Genomic DNA, 22,181 nt, shown 5'->3' with positions numbered 1-22,181 from the left:
CCAAATGTTATAGCTGAAAAGTGCACAATACACTACTTTTGAATACATTATTAGTTTTGTGCATAATGTGATTAAATCACAGACAATAATGATTAATTGCGATTTAATTTTTTTTATTGTTGCCCAGCACTAATATATATATATATATATTTACATTTAGTCATTTAGCAGACGCCTTCATCCAAAGCAACTTACAAATGAGGACAATGGAAGCAATCAAAATCAACAAAAGAGCAATGATATACATGTGCTATAACAAGTTTCAGTTATCTTTTTAAATAATATAATAAATAAAAAGAAAACAGACAGAATATAAAAAGAATAGAACAAGCAAGTTAGAGGTCTTTTTTGCTTTTGGACAATAAATGAAAAGAAAAAGAATGCAAACATATTAGAAAGCTAGTTTTTTTTAGAGAGTGCTAGAGTTAGAGGGTCAAATTAAGATGGAAGAGATGGGTTTTTAGCTGATATTATATATATATATATATATATATATATATATATATATATATATATATATATATATATATATATATATATATATATATATATATATATATATATATAAATTCATAAAGACATCACTCATCATAAAAAAAATATATTTTACCAATGCATCAGTTCTGTGATCTGTGGTGATCTGGAATATGTGAGTACAGACAAACATAATTTCAACTAAAATCTTAATGGTTTCAGATTGTTCCTGTCTGATCTCTCGGATGACAAGATGCCAGCTGGTGTCACTTCCTTTAATCTGATTAATTGGAAACTTTATGAGGAGGCACCTGGTCAAGAGAGAGAGAGAGAGTGTGTGTGTGTGTGTTTATGTGGAATATCAGTGTGCTAACAAGGCATTCCAAACACATGCTGAATGATGACACAGATTCCTCTGGTTTTCCAATGGGATAATCCCACATGTAATCCTAAATCTCAATCTCCAACCCTTAATCTCAAACCCAGACCTGATTAAAAGATCAAACGTGGCTCAGAAACCACTCTAATTAAGGCTCCCATCACCATACCAATTTAATATATTAATATTTTGCATCTCTTCTATGATCAGTTAATTATCTAGACTCAACACATTTTAGCAGCGCTACAGAGAGAACCTTCAACCAAATTCATCTTTAGTTCCACATCAAAAAATAATGAAACTTCATTCACGCACCCCCACCATGCTTTGCATCACTGAAGGTTGAATATGCACAAGCGCAAATTAAATTCTACAATCAGGATTTACTGGAAAAGTTTTGGTCTGTTTCTCACCCAAAGCTATTGTAAGCCTTGAAATATAAAGCATGATTCATATTCACTAATTTATGGTGTGCTTTTTTCCTTTTTGACAGCTTGACAGGTGAGTAAATGATGAGAGAATTTTCATTTTTGGGTGAATTGTCCCTTTAAGTGTTAAGGTTTTATGCTCTACTAAAGTTCCTGAGCTACAAACAGAGGAACAGTGTATGTTAATGTGTTTGTGTGTGTCTGCATAAAATAGACTGAGCATGTGTGTTTAACGCCCTTTCTTTGGTGCCATAAAGCGTGTGTGTGTGTGTGTGTGTGTGTGTGAGATAAATGCTCTCCGCTTGTCAGATTTGAGATTCTCATTAGTCTGAGCAAGAGGCAGTGAGGGGCCATTACTCCTCTGCCTCACTGACGTATGTGTGCGCATGTTTTCAGCAGCGTATGGTGGTCTTCTGAAACAAGAATACAAAATGTGCTCTGTCTTTTTTTCAGTCAAACATAAATTCATCTGGAAATCCCTTACACTTGTTAAGAAGCAACCAATACAGTGTGTGTGTGTGTGTGTGTGTGTGTGTGTATATATATAAAACAATAATTTAATGAAAAGTGTTATTAAAATTTGAATTGAATTGGCCACACTCAAGAAGCAGCGGAAAAAAAAAATTGAAATTTGCAATGACAGGAAAAGGAATTAACTGGATAACAAATCAAAGGTATTCCTTATACAGGTAATGACATTCTGGGAAATTCAGGTAAGACTGCATAACATTTTAGATTAGGGAACATGATTCACTTTTTAACTAGTTGCTTATTAGCATGCATATTACTAGCATATTTGCTGTTTATTAGTATTTATAAAGAACATATTAATGCGTAACTATATTGTAGATCCCTTAACCCTACCCAACACCTAAATAGAACTACTACAACAACTGCCTTACTATCAATAAGCATTAAATTAGGAGTTTATTGAGGGAAATACCAACAGTGAATGTGTTTTGTTGTAATGTCGGTATCCAAAAAAAGTAGACCCTTTACAGATTCGATTGATGTATTGCTCTTATCTGTACGATTAAAACTGAAAGTGTAATTTAAGTTATTTTCGGGGTTATCAGGAGTAAATGACTCATAACGCATATCCGCGTTAATCGACTCCAGAGGGTTAATCTAAAGTGTGATCAACATTCAAATATATTTATTTTTTTAAAACCATTCTTGACAAACTTTCACTTGTGCTGTTAAAATTACACTTATTTGGGTTATATGAATTAGTATGAAATTGATAGATTTTTATGAATATTTATTGAGAAAGGTTTTTTCCATTTACAACCCAATTCCCGAATGCAAGGACAATTTAAAATCAACTGAATGTAAAACACTAAAACAAATTTTTAGCAGACAAAGAAACATTTGTCAAGAAGTTTGACAGTTTATAGACCTTATATAATAAGACAGAATGACAGTATGTTAGACAAAGATAAAACGATCAACAGATAAAACGATAGAAAAATATATAGAAAGATAGTAGGGCTGTCACTTTTGTGAAAAAAATCATTTTCGATTATTAAGACATAAGTGTTCATTGAACCGATTGTAAAATCGATTTTCCATGTCGTCTAAAAAAAAAAAAAAAGACAAGTCAACAATATTTCTTATTTATTGGCATGAAGTTTTGTGCAGAATAACAAAGAGCAAAAATATATGTGCAGAGGGGACGGCTGCCATAACAAATGAAAAACATCAGTGCAGGCTTCAACCCGGGTGCATTTATGATTTAGGCAATTAAAAAATCTCCAAGATTATTTTAAATAATGATTCAATCCATTTCAAACAACTGTTCAAAAAAGTAAAATTAAAATTGACTTTTCTTTTTTTTTCTTTTTTTGAACGTAACTGACACCATTACACATTTATTGGACAGGAAAACAAGTCGATCAACATTTTCAGGGTCCTGTGCAGAGTGTTTTTTATTCACTATGTCCAGCTGTTGAGAAGACGCGCTCTGAGGACAGTCCCAGGGACAGTCAGGTAACATTACAGCTACGCAAGGTGGGGGTATTACTGACAATTTTCCACCACAAAAGCCGGTCGCTGTCAGCTTGCAATGGTCCTTTTCATAACTCAGAATCTCCTGTAACTAGATGCACGAATGAATCGAATTCACTTCTACCGCGCCATGAGACCTCCAAACACGCGTAAACGCATCTTTACATTGACTTAACACTGAAATCATTCGTGCCAGACACTCTATTCGCGTTTGGTGTGAACGCAACGCATTATAAGAGGTCTTATAGGCGCGTAAAATTGCTGGTATTTTCTGTCTAGCTTTCACAACGCATTCTTCACTTTCGGAATTCTTTATTTTCTTTTTCTGCTTGTTTGTGAGTTTTGTTACATATATATTTTTTAACTGTTTAATTCTTTTAAAATTAATAGTGTACATATTTGGTTAAAATCGATTCCCTATTTACATTTGACAGCCCTAAAAGATAGTGATAGAATCACAGATAGACAGATAGATAGATAGATAGTTAGATAGACAGATTGATTTGTGGACCAAGGTGGAAGAATGGGTCATTTCTGATTACTACTTTTCCCTCTTCCTGTCATTTCATCTCAACTTCCTGTGAGGTATGGCCAATTTAATTCAAATGAACACAGATGAACTGAAATGGAGCCAATTCTGCACAACCCTGCTGTGTTAGATGGGGGGGGGGGAGAGAGAGAGAGAGAGAGAGAGAGAGAGAGAGAGAGAGAGAGAGACAGACAGACAGGGCACAATCTACTAGAGTGCGGAATCCCTGTGAATAGAGTCATCCAAATTGAATCAATACATAAAGGCAGCGCCTGGTCACGACTGGAGTTTTAGTAGTGGGACCAGAAGTCACACACACATACACACACACTGGCCGTCTTAACACTGCCTGCAATTTGAAGACATCTCGATTTATAATGGCTTAGACTGCCACCATAATCGCTGTAACACAAAACTTACCGCAGACACACAAACTCAGCACGTACATTAATCTTACACACATACAAGCCCGTATCCCACAATCACCAACATCATTTACGGCCTTCAGATACGACTCTCCCCAGAAGGAGCTCGGATCCATCGGCTCTCATGCTACATGCAACAAAGAGCTTATTTCCAATGAGAAAAGAGAACGGAATATGCCTTGAAATTGCAGCGAGTGGCGACACGAGCCTGGAATTGGAATATTATGAAACATGAAGAAGAAAGGCACGGGGACACCAAACAATATGAGCAACGAATCGATGAGAAGCAATAAATAGCCAGTACAAGAAACAGAGAATGGGCTAGCGTGGTGCTGTGGTTAAAATGGAGTCTGTTTAAGACTCGGTTGATATTTCTCAATCATCCACCACTGAGTCAAGAGCAGACTGTTATGAGACACCAATACATTTCCCAGACTCTCAGGTGTGATGGATGGATATTTCTGCCAGTAAATATTGTACAGGGTGGATGTTATATATTTTTCAGTGAGGACAAATCAAGCAGTTCAGATGGTCTCGGTGAGTCCCATGGATGTAGTCCTCGGTGTCCAGAGCTAATAATATAGCAAGTAGGAGGAGACTGAAGCACATTCAGACCTTGAGAAACACTCAGATTTCTAGAGTGCCTGTCCTATCAACAGATGAAAGACTTGAGTCTTCCACAACACCCCTTTGGGCAATGAGGGACCAGTGAATGAAATGAAAGGGGCCGGTTGAGAGTGTCATGAGGGCAGGGATTCTCAATGTTCCTAAGTGAAGTGTAGGGGCCGAAAAAACAAAACAAAAAACAAAAACAAAAGTGAAGTCTCTTATATCTTTTTCTGTTGTTATTATTCTTTGCCATTCTCAGTGTTAACCCTCAAAGTCTGAGACAGCTGCCCGCGGCTAAAAATAACGGTTATTCTTTAATGTTTAATAACTTTTGAACGTGATTACGTCATCGCATTTTGACTATAATGCTGCATAGTTTGTGTTTATTGTTCATACTCAGATTGAAAATATATTTCTCAGAAGAAAATTATAATTTTTTGTTTGGTTTTGTTATAAAATAACACTCTTTCCGTTTTCTTCACTCATTCAAAAATAGAGAGTAGGCAGTTTACAGAAGACAGCAGTGAAACTGTATTGAAGGCTGTTCATCAGCTGAACAAAAGTTTAAGTTTAAAAAGTGAAAATCTGCACCAAAATATGGATTTCATTTTATTGTCCTTCAGACAGTCTTGATCTCCTGATGGCAAAGGCAAAAAGGCTTTCTGTCTTTGAATTTCACTTGCACTGAGCTTGAGGATCCAACGGGAGCTGTCCGTGAAGGCACAGGCCAATCCCCGACCTAAATTAAGGCCTTTACTGATGCAGCCCAATAAGCATAAGATGGCATCTGCGAGAGAAGGCCCGTCAGATCCTCCGGCTCAGAGCAGGTGAATTTATTTGGGTCTACCACTTGACTTTTTGTCCCATAACTCTTAGGATCTTTTAAAAAATGTAAAATGATTGTCTTACTGCGTCCAACCTCAGCAGCGGTGGCGCATTGCCAGAGCCCTTGATTGTGCAGCTCAACAATCCTGCCACGTTCAAAGTTCATATATTTGTGCAGGTTTTCACTTTTTAAGGCTATGGTCTCAAACTTTTGATCAGCCGATGAACAGCCTTGCACACAGTTTCAATGCAGTTTTCAATAAATTAAATGAATCTCAATTTTTTTTTCTACAACCTATACAAGGTTGTGCATGAATAATCCAGAGGTCTAGTTATGTCTTAAATAGAATTAATTAATCTCTTGCCAATTATATTGGACCCAGGGCCAAGTCTAAAAGTAGAGTGCTGTGATTTATTCTTGTTATCTGTGAAAACAGTTCAGGTCAATCAGATATCCAGCCCACTACAGAAGACTGATTGACATCATAGAAAAGAAAAAAACAACAAGAACAAAAAAACCTTTGCTTTTGGTGTAAAATGTGAAAAATGCAAATGCCCCGGGCCACATTTATCTACAGTCCAGGTCAAGGGAGTCGAGCATTATTGAAGCAGTACTGTGACGGAAGTAGAATGTCAATGGACGCATTGCAAGTTACCTGCTGCAAAATTTAACGAAACATTAAACAGAGTGTGTCCATGCTTCGACTCACTCTCACACACACACCGACCCCATGAATATTACAATGTGACCCACGAGGCATAAATGCAGTGAGTCTGAGAGCAGCAGAGCAATGAAGGTCTGCCAGTTCGATGGCTGGTCTAGCCGCACAGACACTGTTCGATAGAAGCTTTCATTTGGATTTCTGAATCACCCTGACAGTGAAACCACTGGCGAAAGAATGTCAGCGAGGGCCAGATGCCCAACAGTGAGTGTGCATCAATGTGTGTGGAAGAATGCAATTGCAATTGCTCTCACGTGTTGTGCTATTGAAAAAAGGCAGACAGAGACGAGATAAGAAGAGGGCAAGAGGTAAGAGTGATTCACTGTGTCTCTATCGTACAATTATCAGATGAGAGGGTGTGAATATCTCGCGCTCAGGCCAAAACCCTTTGTGAATAAAAAGCACTTCTCCATGTCTAATATGCACATTAATCACAAGCTTCTGTTGCTCTTCTGAGCCCTTTGTTAACACTTTACACTGTGTTAACAAAGGGGCTTCAAAATCATTCTGTTTTCGAGCAGACTTACAGGACCGTGGAAGTGAAAAACACTTTAAAATGATTAAATAGGAACATGACAGTAAATTAATAATGCACCACTCTGTGGTGATTCATACACCTTATGTAATATATCTCACTAGCTAAACACGAAGCAGTTTGGCTTTCTTACATGCACTCGCACCTACCCCTCTGGCCACAGCTCAGTCTGCAGTATCACGGCTGCCATCTAACCCTCTGCAGGCATCGGAAATGGCATCTTGCTCCACTTCCACAGCATTTGGCGGAGACCAGGAGGAGAAGAGGAGGGGAGGGGTATCATGCTAAATGCATTTATCTGCTGTTGGCAGGTTTTCAAGCCCACAGCTGAGGCGAGATCAGACAAGAGAGAGTTAGCGATCCCTTTGTGGCCCGATACGTGGGTCAGTCCTGTTTTGCAGTACACTATCATTTTCCCACCTGATACGCTACCATTCCAAAGGTCGGTAAGATTTTTTTTTTTTGTGATTTTGAGTATTTTTTCAATGCTGTATCTGTTTATATAAATCAAAACAATAATACTGTAAATTAAAAATATTATTATTATTATATAATTATTAGTTAAAACATTTTTCTCCATAATTAAATTAATTCATTACCATATATATATATATATATATATATATATATATATATATATATATATATATATATATATATATATATATATATATATATACACACACAAACACACACACACACACACACACAGACACATATATATTCCCGACCTCAACATTTTTAACCATAGTGTATGTTACGTGTATGTGAATCGGGATGTGTTATGAAACTTTTATGCCAAAGCAGATGAGGAAGCCAGACAAATCAAGTAGTTAAGCATTGAAAAATAGGAGGGAACTTGACAGATTAAAAGAACAGAGATCAACCAATCAGAGGAGTTCTCCAGGTTTTCAGACTATTCTTCCACCTGAAGAGAGTGAGACAGGTTCTGTCTAGGTTTAAGAGTGAGGCGGTCCCATTGGAAGCATTTCAGGAAGGCAGTATTATTCCGAGCAATGGTATGAGCAATCTTCTGACAGAGGGGAATTCTTCATGTTGAGGAGACACTAATGATGTGGACATTTACAGCAGAAGAGTTTGCTTAATGACAGAACCCTGTTCTCGGCAGCTCTTGACAAACATCCAATAAGAGTTATCGCATATACGTATATCCAGGTAGGTTTAAAGTTGAAAACAGATTAAGTGTTTATGTTTCTGATAGATTCACGTTGATTCACACATCAACACACCTAACGGCTTGTCTATGTCTCTATGCTGGTTGTGAATGCCCCAAAGGGGGCGTGTGAGAGACATCCAGGACTGACAGACTTGATCCTAGATCAGCAGTGGGTGAATCCCGACGGATGCATCGCATCAGAAGATCAATATACCACTTAATGCCGCACTGTTGCTGAATAACAATGGGCCGTGAGAAAGCTTTTCACTCAGCACCTCCCAGCTGATACCAGCCACAGCCCATAATTGCTTTAGCAGACGGTTATGGGTGTTACATGTCTGGAATGATGTTGCAGTAAGGTTGCAGAGAGCTTTCGATGGTATCTCAGTCAAGTCTTAGAAAGGTTTTTGCAAGCATGCTGCAAGGCCTGCTGTAAAATAAATTAATCTTATTAAATTGAAACTTGCTCCATATTATTTTGCCAGAGAACTACCAAGATTCTCACAGGAATATTCATCAAAATGATTCAGGTGAGTCAGGTGGTTGCTGTAAGGGGCATTTAATTGATCCAAAGTAACAGGAAAGATGTTTACACTGAATTTCAAATAAATACTGTTTTGTTTTTTGTTTTTTACATACTTTTCATCAAAGAATCCTTTTTAAATAAAAAAAAAATGTATGACAGTTCCACAAATATATGAGGGATCACAATTGCTTTTCTTGAGCACCCTATCAGCATATAAGAAGCTTTGCCATCACAGGAATAAAATACAATTATATGGTAAAACATTTTAAAATGTTTTATGAGAGAAATTTTTCTTTCTCGCATTCAAAAACCTCAAACAATAAATTGTGCAAAACCTACAAACAAACAAAACTAATACAATTTCTAAGACTTTTCAATGGTTTATACAATTAATGACTTCTTATTAATGTCCTGGAAATTCTACAATTGCTTAGCATTTCAAGGTTTTCCAAGACTTGGGGAACCCTGAATTAAAGAACGATAGTTTCACACTTGGTTACACACACAATTCAATTCAAGCACATATAAAGCATATACTAAAGAAAACATTTAACAACTCACAATACATCTAACACCTTTTATCAGGAAAATGCAGTTTTTCTTTTGTTTCTGTTTGTTTTTACTACTCCACATATCCCTTACATTAATCCACCAAAGAGCCTGCTTCACTCAGAGCGCATTTGGATTAGCACAATACGGTCTGTTTTATTATATTTCAAGACTGTATTATAAAATGCACGGTGTCAAAGTGACGGAGTATAATCCAGTGGTTGCATATCACTAGTTGTTGTGACAAGACAGGAGGAGGAGCAGTAATGTGGATTACAAAAGTATGGCAAATGAGTGTGAGGATGTCTCTGTGTGTGTGAGAGTTATTTGGGTATCTATTAGGATTACAGAAGCAAGACGTGTGTTACTCTGGAGGATGTAATTCGGTCAGAGTTAGAGTTCTGCTACGGGGTCACCCCTCTGTGGAGCCATCTGCATCCTCCTGCCTGTTAGTCTCAGGACACTGAAGCTCAGAACTCAAACAGGCCCAGGGGGACGAATGTGCACGAATAAATACACAGAAAAAAACTGGACGCTGGTGGTTAGGAGCCAGGAAGTGATTCCTGAGTGCCAATCTGCTGGCGAAAATGGGAATTTAACCCAAAGATTTTCCAGTGAAGCCAAGTGCTATCCTGTCAGGGTGTAGAGGAACCAATCAGATTATTAGTTTTTTGTAGCTCACAGAGTTTGCTTGAATCCTACTGTATGCACCAGAGCATAGAGCATGGTACATGGAATATTCACAGAATATTAATTTTTGGGTGAACTATCCCTATATGTAAATGTTACATCTTGAATTATTCCAGTTATGCATTATCTCTCCTAGCCAATTCTTTATAACAGGGTTTTTCAATCATAGAAAAGAAGACAGATTATGTGGAATATGCTATTGAAGACTTTAAATGGCATACAGACAGTCCAACCATTGTATTCAAGTCTAAAGTGCCTTTCCAAATGACTGCACTGAAATTTCCTATTTGCTGAGATGTTGCAATCCATCGTAGACCCGCTGTGGTGGGCAACAATGAAGCCGAAGGAGTGAGAGTATCAGATGGTTGGAGTCATGAAGTCAAAAGGCCAAAGAGTCAGAGAATCGGGTCTCTTCTCCTCACAGCAAGATAAAAAAAGGCACACTTCTCATATAGCAGCAAATCACACTTAGTGTATGTTTGAATGTGTGGTGTCAGATATGAAGAGGAGTGAAAGAAAGGGATTCATTCATCTCTCAGACCCCATTCACACCTGATTTTAACATCCATCTCTAGTTTGCAGCTCTAAATACAGGGGTCCAACGCTTCTTGCACAATTGGTTCACTGAACACATTTTGAGGAACTCACCAACACATGTGGGCATGTATATAGTGTAAACGCTAATGCTTCCTGTCAGCTAAATACCGCCTACCCATGTAACATGTAATCACTGCTAGACATGGAGGATTTTACATTCTATGCCAACGGGTTACAGCTTTAAAGTCAACATGAAACAAATTAATTCAACAAATTCACAAAACCAAGAGACTTCTGTAATGTGACATATTTACGGGGTATTCGATGACAAACATCAGGTAGGACCTGATTTTACCAATCTGTAATTGATTGGATCATGAAAAGGGGGGTTTCCATACCAGAATGGAGAAAGAAAGTAATTGTGGATGACCAGTTTCAGGTTCCCATTGGCTGAAAAGGTTAGTGATCTTGATAACATCAGCACATAAGCAAAGTTATTTTAGTGGCAGAGAAAATAATTATATTTTGATTAAGGACTATAAAAATGAAATTTTTTGCCTTTGAATAGCATGCCAAATGAATAATATACAAAATACCCAGGAATTTAAAATAGAGGGTTTTGATTTCATGTTGACTTCAAAATAATATTACCATCCTTTTGCATACACTTAAATTATGCATGCACAAGAATTTGATTAAACTAAACTACATAAAACTTGTCTCTTTCTCATTTCACCATTGGGATTCACATCAAAGCACCAAAAAACATCTACATTTGCAAGCTTTCTCACCTGACCTTTCACAAAGTTGGTATGGGCCTTTCCATTAGCATGCTTCCAGACCTGCAGGGCTCAGCTCTATACCAGATCATCCACAGCACACTGAGAACCATCGGGATAAACCGTTTAATGCAATTTGACTGAATACCGCTCCGAGTGATTCTTTGTTGTCATCAATGACCTTTGGATGAAAATGTGGATTCCAGGACAAAAGGGAAGGATAGAGAGAAATCTAGAATGAGAGTGCTTTACACTATTGTTTCTGCTCAGAGGTCAGCAGCAGGGAAGTGAAAGACAGAATGAGTGAATGAACAATGGTGCGGCTCAAATGATGTGAGGGCATGTCAGTTTTAGTCAGAGCCAAGTGTTTAACCAGAAAAACAAAGGTCGTTTCATTGCTTGCCAAACACCCATTATACGTTTCTTTACGGGGTGAATGGTATTACCAAAACCTTTTTTATCATCATACAGTATCAGTTCTCCCTCAGAAAAAAAGAAGAAAAATTTAGATAAAATGTTAAATAAAAAAAGTTGAATTATGAGATATAAATGTACAATTATGAGCAATTAAAGGTGCTGTAGGGAACTTTTGTAAAAAAATATTTTTTACATATTTATGAAACCTGTCATTATGTCTTGACAGTAGAATATGAGACAGATAATCTGTGAAAAAAATCAAGCTTCTCTGGCTCCTCCCAGTGGTCCTATTGCCATTTGCAGAAACTCCATCGCTCCCGGTAAAAAATAACCAATCAGAGCTGCGGTCCGTAACTTTGTTTGTGTTCAAAATGTAGAAAAATGTATATAATAAGCGAGTACACCATGAATCCATTTTCCAAACCGTGTTTTTGGCTTGTCCTGAATCACTAGGGTGCACCTATAATAAGTGTTTATAATCTGACTATTTTAGATTGCTTCGGGGATACCGCGGCGGAGTAACCCAGTACCTTTGTGATTCTTCATAGACATAAACAGAGAGAAGTAGTTCCGGCTACGATGTTCTTCCGCAAGACGCAAGCAGTTCTGTTTATTAACCGCTAGAGCGTCAAAAGTTCCCTACCCCAGCTTTAATGTCAGCAATTTTATAGCAAGATACAGACTATATACATTTATGGGGAATAAAGCCAATATTGTACAACAAAGGGCCATACTGACATATACAGATGCAATTAATAAAAATGGACTGAAAAACTGAGATATAAAGTCAAAATTTAAAATATCGTCACAGTGAAAAATCTCACAGACAAACTGAAAGATATAAATTCACAATTATGAGAAACAAGTCACAATTGTGATACCTAAATCATATTATGAAGTTATAAGTTGAAGTAATAATTTATTTGTATTTATTTGAAAATTGACTTCATTTGTTAATTTTGCAAACCTCACTTCTTTTTATTTAAAAGCACAATGTTTTCACTGCTAGAGTTAGCATTTTTAAAACAATAAAGGTGAAGCTTGATGATGCTATAGAGAACAGTGGAATGATGGGAGATAACTTTCACCGTCCAGAGATGTCCAAATCATGTTCACGGATGTAATATATATATTATTATTATTATCTATACACTGTTTGATGAATGAATCTCCAATAACATCACACGCACATCATTGTTGTTTATGATGAAGGAATTCGCGAGAGAGCAGAATTCAGTCAGCGAGCACGCGGACTGAACAACAAAACTCCGGTGTTTTAGCAATGACACATCTGAGCGCCTTTGATTGGTCGTTGCATTCATAAGCTCAATAGACTTGTGTGTGATTGGTTTTAATGTGCAACATTGTAAATACGCGGAAAAAGAATCATGGTGCAACACAAAGCAGATCTAAATTTTATGCTGCAGTCAACAAATTAAATTTATTTTTACTCACGACTGCCATAATAGAATTAGTTTAACTGAACAGCACATTTAGGTCTGCGTGTGTTGCATAGTTTCTAAAAGCGGAAAAAGATAGCACGGATATTATGTCTTTGATCGGCGATAATGAACATGGACAAGCCATTATTTAAAATTGGAATTTTTCTAGATTTACAAATCCTTGGGAACATTTGGGTTAATGTAAGTACACATGTGGATATTTTATTATAAAAATCTTACATATTGTGCCTTTAACAGTATAAAGTGTTCCTATCTATACTGTGACGTAAACAGCATAACCGAATCTCTACCAGTTGCTAATGATATACTGTATACTGACATATCGTCCAACTTTAGTTCCTCAAGACAATGGACAAATTTAAACAATGGACTAATGTAGTAAATTGGATGAGCGTAGATATCTCTCTGTATCTCAAGTGCCTATCAGACATGTTTACTTAACGACGCGATCCACTAATGCAATCCAACTAGAGTGGGTTGCATCAGATCTGACATGTCGATCCACGTCTGTTAGTTCTGCTGATTTTGAACCGATGCTGAATCTCTGTAAACTGCTGCGTCTACAATTGATTTTGTCTGCCATGACGAAGAGAGGAAACATGAGCTGGCGTGTCCATGATGACAGTTAAGAAACCTGAATCACTGTAAATAGAGAGAGACTAATCCAAACTCACTGTTATCCTTTCAGGAGAGGAGCAGTGGTGGAAAAGCTTTGGCTGTCACTGGTGTTCAAGAGGGTAGATGGCTACGCAAGACCAAAGAGATTTTCACTCGAGATCCTGAGAGAAAGAGAGAAAAAAAGAAACAGACAAAAATAACATAAATATATGTGGATCTGGCTGTGTTGGAGATTTGTAGACTAATAAGCGCTGGTTTGTAGGCGACTCATGTTAGCAAGAAACGTGAACCGGCCAGTGACCCGTGACAGAGGAAGATTCAGAACTCGCCACTACTCAGGAAAAAAAATCCCTCTAACGCTCTCTCGTAAACACACATGGCATAACCCTAAACAGGACCAGATGTTTCTGCTGGGGAGCTTAAACCCTATGTGTGTGTGTGTGGAAAAACGAAAGCAACAGCAACTTTCCATTCATTAACCCTCTTCTATCAAAAAATGGCAAGATAATCACAGCGGCAATTTGTGTTTAATACACAAGACATACTGTAACTCAATGCATTTCTATATGCATCAGTCTATTCATTCATTAACCTTAAGTGGGTCCTTCGATAGGGGAACATTACATTTTAATAGAGGGGTCTTATACAGCTGTGCAGCACTAAAACAGTACAATTCTGTGAATCATGGATTCTATTAACCGACTGTGTTATTCCACACTCCTGAATCTTTTAAAACCCCTGGTGAGTTTGGGGGGCGACTGGCTGGATTTCCCGGAATACATTCGTGCAAGGCTATCACATTCTGACCGCGGTTAGCCCTGCGAACCACTAGTGAGTTATCGTATGTGGCTCAGGCATTTAGCCCTCTCACCCTCCTCTTTCCATCACTCACACCCCCCACGTCCCAGCCGGGGGCTTGATGGGTGAAGGAGGGGGGAACAGTCATTGCTCACGAGCCTGAAATTGGTGTCTGAACTCAACCATTTATATCACGCTACAGAGGACAGGAGAAACAAAACAAACCTTAGAGAAAGACACACAGATATCCAGAAAATATGAGTGTCATCTGTCTAGGCATCTAGCAGTACTGGCGAGTAATCAACTAGAATTGGTGACATTGCTAACTTAGCTACTTTTCCAGTAAAGTATACTTTTGGTTTTTACATGTATGCCGGGATAAAGTAGATTACAGCATGTGGCATACTTTTCATCATCAGCATAGCACGCATATAGATCAATTTTTATAATCATAGGCAATTAATATTTTTCTCTTCAGGGTAGTTAGCAATTAAACACTGTAGCTAGATGTTGAGTTTACTTATTAGACGTGCTAATGGACACAAGACAATTTAACAACTTTAAGACTAGTAAAGCCAATATTGTAAAATAAAAATCATAATGATATAAGTCGTAATGTGAAATAAGGTCGTATGCAGTCAAAATGATGTGAAAAAGTTACAATTGTGAGATTTTTACATAATTTGCAATTGAAATTGAAATTATCAGATTTAAATACACAATTATGAGAAATAGTCACTACCTTTGGAAACAGGCTTTTACACCACAGTAATTAATTAATAATCTAGCGACTTCCATACTTCAAAAATGAAAGGAACTTTAATAAACTTGTAACGCCAATGCACATTTGTTTCAAAAAGCACTTTGATAAGTGCTTTTAATGTGCAACATTGTAAATACGCGGAAAAAGAATCATGGTGCAACACAAAGCAGATCTAAATTTTATGCTGCAGTCAACAAATTAAATTTATTTTTACTCACGACTGCCATAATAGAATTAGTTTAACTGAACAGCACATTTAGGTCTGCGTGTGTTGCATAGTTTCTAAAAGCGGAAAAAGATAGCACGGATATTATGTCTTTGATCGGCGATAATGAACATGGACAAGCCATTATTTAAAATTGGAATTTTTCTAGATTTACAAATCCTTGGGAACATTTGGGTTAATGTAAGTACACATGTGGATATTTTATTATAAAAATCTTACATATTGTGCCTTTAACAGTATAAAGTGTTCCTATCTATACTGTGACGTAAACAGCATAACCGAATCTCTACCAGTTGCTAATGATATACTGTATACTGACATATCGTCCAACTTTAGTTCCTCAAGACAATGGACAAATTTAAACAATGGACTAATGTAGTAAATTGGATGAGCGTAGATATCTCTCTGTATCTCAAGTGCCTATCAGACATGTTTACTTAACGACGCGATCCACTAATGCAATCCAACTAGAGTGGGTTGCATCAGATCTGACATGTCGATCCACGTCTGTTAGTTCTGCTGATTTTGAACCGATGCTGAATCTCTGTAAACTGCTGCGTCTACAATTGATTTTGTCTGCCATGACGAAGAGAGGAAACATGAGCTGGCGTGTCCATGATGACAGTTAAGAAACCTGAATCACTGTAAATAGAGAGAGACTAATCCAAACTCACTGTTATCCTTTCAGGAGAGGAGCAGTGGTGGAAAAGCTTTGGCTGTCACTGGTGTTCAAGAGGGTAGATGGCTACGCAAGACCAAAGAGATTTTCACTCGAGATCCTGAGAGAAAGAGAGAAAAAAAGAAACAGACAAAAATAACATAAATATATGTGGATCTGGCTGTGTTGGAGATTTGTAGACTAATAAGCGCTGGTTTGTAGGCGACTCATGTTAGCAAGAAACGTGAACCGGCCAGTGACCCGTGACAGAGGAAGATTCAGAACTCGCCACTACTCAGGAAAAAAAATCCCTCTAACGCTCTCTCGTAAACACACATGGCATAACCCTAAACAGGACCAGATGTTTCTGCTGGGGAGCTTAAACCCTATGTGTGTGTGTGTGGAAAAACGAAAGCAACAGCAACTTTCCATTCATTAACCCTCTTCTATCAAAAAATGGCAAGATAATCACAGCGGCAATTTGTGTTTAATACACAAGACATACTGTAACTCAATGCATTTCTATATGCATCAGTCTATTCATTCATTAACCTTAAGTGGGTCCTTCGATAGGGGAACATTACATTTTAATAGAGGGGTCTTATACAGCTGTGCAGCACTAAAACAGTACAATTCTGTGAATCATGGATTCTATTAACCGACTGTGTTATTCCACACTCCTGAATCTTTTAAAACCCCTGGTGAGTTTGGGGGGCGACTGGCTGGATTTCCCGGAATACATTCGTGCAAGGCTATCACATTCTGACCGCGGTTAGCCCTGCGAACCACTAGTGAGTTATCGTATGTGGCTCAGGCATTTAGCCCTCTCACCCTCCTCTTTCCATCACTCACACCCCCCACGTCCCAGCCGGGGGCTTGATGGGTGAAGGAGGGGGGAACAGTCATTGCTCACGAGCCTGAAATTGGTGTCTGAACTCAACCATTTATATCACGCTACAGAGGACAGGAGAAACAAAACAAACCTTAGAGAAAGACACACAGATATCCAGAAAATATGAGTGTCATCTGTCTAGGCATCTAGCAGTACTGGCGAGTAATCAACTAGAATTGGTGACATTGCTAACTTAGCTACTTTTCCAGTAAAGTATACTTTTGGTTTTTACATGTATGCCGGGATAAAGTAGATTACAGCATGTGGCATACTTTTCATCATCAGCATAGCACGCATATAGATCAATTTTTATAATCATAGGCAATTAATATTTTTCTCTTCAGGGTAGTTAGCAATTAAACACTGTAGCTAGATGTTGAGTTTACTTATTAGACGTGCTAATGGACACAAGACAATTTAACAACTTTAAGACTAGTAAAGCCAATATTGTAAAATAAAAATCATAATGATATAAGTCGTAATGTGAAATAAGGTCGTATGCAGTCAAAATGATGTGAAAAAAGTTACAATTGTGAGATTTTTACATAATTTGCAATTGAAATTGAAATTATCAGATTTAAATACACAATTATGAGAAATAGTCACTACCTTTGGAAACAGGCTTTTACACCACAGTAATTAATTAATAATCTAGCGACTTCCATACTTCAAAAATGAAAGGAACTTTAATAAACTTGTAACGCCAATGCACATTTGTTTCAAAAAGCACTTTGATAATGATTAAATTCAAAACAGCAAGTATTTGACTCTAGTAAAGCATACAAATACCCTAATATGTTTGCAGATATTTAAGAAACATGCTGAGTTAACATACTTGTTTATCTGAGAAACAATGCTACAGTCAGTTATTCTCCTTTGAAAATGTGCGTCCTGGGCTGGAATGTCAGTGTTTGTTTTGGAGACCCTACCACTACCAGTTTACGCAATTGTATTTTGGCACCCCGAGTTGCCAGTTGGCGGAAACACAGTGTACTTCATTTCATTTATCATCAAGTGCGCTTGTTCCTGTTACTGTCATCAATTTGGCAACCCACGTGTGAGTCAAGTCTGAGGAGGAGGGGCCGGGAGGAAAAAAACCCTCTCCGATAATATGAATTTTTGACTGCAATACCTAGTTCAATCACTCAGTGTCAATCCTACATACAGCACCTTTAAGTACCTTATGGGAAGTCGTGGCCTGGTGGTTAGAGATTTTGACTCCTAACCCTAAGGTTGTGGGTTTGAGTCACGGGCCGGTAATAGCACGACTGAGGTGCCCTTGAGCAAGGCACCAAACCACCAACTGCTCCGGGTGTGTGTTCACGTTCTGTGTGTGTGTGTGTTCACTGCTGTGTATGTGTGTGTGTGCAATTTGGATGGGTTAAATGCAAAGCACGAATTCTGAGTATGGATCACCATACTTGGCTGTATGTCACTTTCACTTATTGCTTCTAGAACAGTAACACCATAAAAACAAGCAAACATACCCAGTGCTATGGCTAAAAGTTAAAATCTGCACTCTAAAAAGTGATTTTTGAAGATTATCGGATTAAGTTTTTCAAGGAATTACTATTTCAGTTAAATTACATGTTTAATTAATTGTTACTTGCTATTTATTTTAGTAGTAATTTGAAATAATTTCAGATATTTTTTTTCTACAGCAATTTTTTTTAATATTCTTATATTATTATGCATTATATTTTTCAGCTTCTGCAAAAGCTGAATGAGATTTATACAAGCACACACACACCACTACAGAGGGTGAACCATAGTTCATTCTTGTTTGGCCTGATGGAAGTCACTGGCTCTGTGAATGAGCAAATCCATCAAACATAGTTCATTTGAAATGAAGCTAATGTAACTACCCAAGCATGAAGTTACACTGCAATCAAATCAATACAGACTGTGGTTGGAGTGTGTTTCGGTTCGGAAATATGAACTCAAGGATAAAAAAGACAACAATGTAGAAACTCTACGATGCTGGTACGTCCAATTTTGGCTAAATTACACATTTAATCATGGTATTTGTGTGTGCGCTATGATTTATTGGCAGTCTGTGGTCCCAGCATTCCCTCTCGCTGACTGACTCGGGGTCAGTGATCTAATGGTCATGACACTTTCTAAGCTGTTCTGCATCTTGAAAGAATCCAATTCTAACAGTACCATCCAAATTCTATTATGCATTTCTCAAGTGCTCTCCCTTTATTGTGACATAGTTGCACCTGTTATATCTTATGCAAAGGGTGGTCTTAAAGGGACAGGTCCCTTTTGAATTTTCAAAAATGAAAATTCTTAGCCTCATGTCAGTCATTACAAATCTTATATCTTCAACACACACACACACACACACATACTCTAACAAGACCATAAAAGTAGTCCATATTGGTTTATAATGTTTTTTTTTTTTTTAAATACTTAAGCGTGATAAAACAATAAGGGGATTTTATTTTGGGGGAGTAAACTGTCCCTTTAAATCACCATTGGATCTATACTAACCCAGTAAATTGTTTGTTTGCATGTTTGTAATAAATAAATCTCAGCTGAATGTCAGCTGTTTTTGTTCTACAATGTGATCAGTGTCCTGAAAGTGGGCTGGTCTACACAAAAACAGAGCTGCTGTTTTAGTAAATGCCCTCAGCGAGACACTGCTGACCAGAATTAGGCTTAGGATCAAGATTAGATGTTGATTTGTGATCATATTCCATTTAGGAAACATGATATTTAGAAGCACAGTATTAGGTTAAGATTAGGTTTATGATTATTACTAGAGATCTGGATAGGTTTATGATTATTGGTTAGATTTAGGGTTGAGGACATTGAGGATTATGGTTTTGTTTGGAATGAGTCACCTGCTGGCTTTACACAGAGGGCTATGTAGATTCAATTTTTAAATGTTCTGAACTTTGAGACTTGAGCCATGGATTTCTGACTAAAAGTTATGTAATCTCTAAATTGTGTGATGTTTAGAAATGCTTTATTAATTTCTTTATCTTAAAGAAACAGTTTGCACAAAAATTCCACAAAAGTCTAAAGAGTGCACTACTAAAGTAAATGTCCCTGACACCAAACTTTATTTTAGATTTACATGGTGGAAGGAAACTTTTTTAATGAATAACAAATTTAGTCAATTCATTACATTAAAAAAATGATAGATGAACTGCAGTATTCTTAAAGAGAAAATCAAAAGTTATGGCTACATATGACTAGTCCTCAATATGAACCAATTTGATTATATGGAAAATATCTGCCATTACATTCTTCAAATTATGTAAATTTTCATTTTTTGGTAAACCATTCCTTGAAATCTAAAACATACGCACACTCATATCCTACTGTACCTGCTGTTTCTTTACTTCTACACAAAAACAATTAATTTTATCACTCTGTGCAAGCGTACTAATCTTTTTTTTGCTTTCCATTCTTCACTTAGCCCACCCCATCTCTCGCTTTCATTCTGCCTTTCTGTTCGGTGATGAATTGTCCCTGGTCTCCAGGAATGGATCTGTTAATAATTCAGACCAGACCCTGGCATTGACCATTAGAGCCAGGCAGAACCTTCAGCTGATCACTAATCAGATTAATCGTTGTCTTTCAGTGGGAAATGAAACAGAGTGATGAAACATGCCGCGCATGGTAATATACTGGACCTTCCAGAACACTTCACTAGCACACGCTTTCAATTACGGCAAGCAACCACCTACAGCTTGAGAGAACTTTGCCCATGATTGAGTATTCAAACAGCAATCCTAACATTAGCCGAACACATTGAAAATATTATCCCGATAGATGTGTGTTGCACAGGATGGACTTGAATAATGTGTAGTGACAGATGAGAACGATGCCTTCTCCAGACAAAAAACATAATATATCAGTGTAGTTCAGCTATACTAGTCGGAAATCTACAACTAAACTTGATCATCAGTACATTCAGATCCTGTTCCCAGCTGTAATTTGACTCTAATTGAAGTGTTCTGGGGCTCATGTATATATTTCCAGCTGAGATTAGGAACAGAGGTCATGAGATCTCATTTCACACTGATTTGCCTACAAAATTATTTGGTTGTTTCCTGGGTTCATGTACAGATGTTGCCAGTGGTACCAGCTAATGACAAAGTCAAGAGTTTGGTGGGGCGTTTTGTGTGTGTCCTACTGTGATGATACCAGCTAAGTTACACAAATTAGAGTTCACCATGGTGTGGAAATATTGATTAGTCACAGTTTGCTGTAAGCCCCGTATACAGACGCACTGATAATAGATAATTCAAAACATCCAGCATGACTTCATCCAAAAAATGCAATAAGGGCCTTTCGCACCGCAGGAACCTTTTCATGGTACCAGAACTAATTGTGGAACTACCCACTTTTGGGCGTTTTAGTACCAGACTTTCGAGAATAAAATTAGCTCCTGTTCCAGAGCAGGGTCTAACCAGCACAACTGGTACTAACCGCAAGGTAAGTAGACACTGATTGGCCAGACGCGTTTTAAAACGCCCTCACCCGCAAGGATTTAAAACACAGTATAAACATATAGTAAACATTGTGTCAACTTATTTCGCAAGTATGATGAACAGTGATAGATGGACGGACACTTAAGTGCAGGCATTGCCAGTTGTCGTTGAAGATTCTTAAACTTCCTTTCTGTTCTTTCTATCGTTTTACATATATGTCGACATTACATGTCCATTGTAGAAAAAAACGCGAGACACAACAAATACACAGCTCCGATCACAGCGTTATTCATCCTTCTGTTGTTAACACTGTTCTTTGTTAACATTGTTGAATGTCGCACACAAATGACATCGCTATCAACCGGCTTACGTCACGTTCTAGTACACATACGAATGCAACCCTTTAAACGGTACTGGGAAATAGTTCGCAGTGGAGAAAAACATTATACAGGTCTGGAAGAACATAACAGTGAGTTAATAATGACAGAAATGTATTTTTAAGCGGGAAAACGGTTGCTTTATGAGTTCAGGAGCAATAAAGTTAATCCAACTCCATAACTTTGCTCCAATTGTGTGCTCTCTTTCTGCCTCTTTGTCTGTTTTTCTCTCAGAGCATCATGTTTTCTCGCTTGACTTACTGTGATGTTTTTGTTCTTTTTTCCTACAGTGAAAAGTCTGATCTGGTCTGGCTGACGGCAACATACACT

General features: G+C 37.6%; 1 protein-coding gene across 3 annotated transcripts in view; it reads right to left on the bottom strand.

Annotated features, from left to right (window-relative positions):
* LOC113059165 (semaphorin-6D-like) overlaps positions 1 to 22,181 on the bottom strand; it is a 139,841-nt gene that overhangs the window by 64,422 nt on the left and 53,238 nt on the right. Inside the window, exons 3-5 of one of the 3 annotated variants that reach the window (XM_026227450.1) lie at positions 16,151 to 16,255; positions 13,746 to 13,850; positions 7,083 to 7,260 (exon numbers count right to left, since the gene is read on the bottom strand). The exons of 1 other annotated variant lie outside the window; for it this stretch is intronic. In XM_026227450.1, coding sequence (XP_026083235.1) covers positions 7,083 to 7,123 — 41 coding nt within the window. In that variant the 5' untranslated portion in view covers positions 7,124 to 7,260; positions 13,746 to 13,850; positions 16,151 to 16,255. The remainder of the gene's footprint in view (positions 1 to 7,082; positions 7,261 to 13,745; positions 13,851 to 16,150; positions 16,256 to 22,181) is intronic. One more of the 3 variants, XM_026227451.1, reaches the window with a different exon arrangement.

The sequence above is a fragment of the Carassius auratus genome, chromosome 41, assembly GCF_003368295.1.
Source record: "Carassius auratus strain Wakin chromosome 41, ASM336829v1, whole genome shotgun sequence".
Classification (NCBI taxonomy): domain Eukaryota; kingdom Metazoa; phylum Chordata; class Actinopteri; order Cypriniformes; family Cyprinidae; genus Carassius; species Carassius auratus.
Note: the sequence above shows the minus strand (reverse complement) of the source record. Positions and strands in the feature narration are given on the sequence as shown.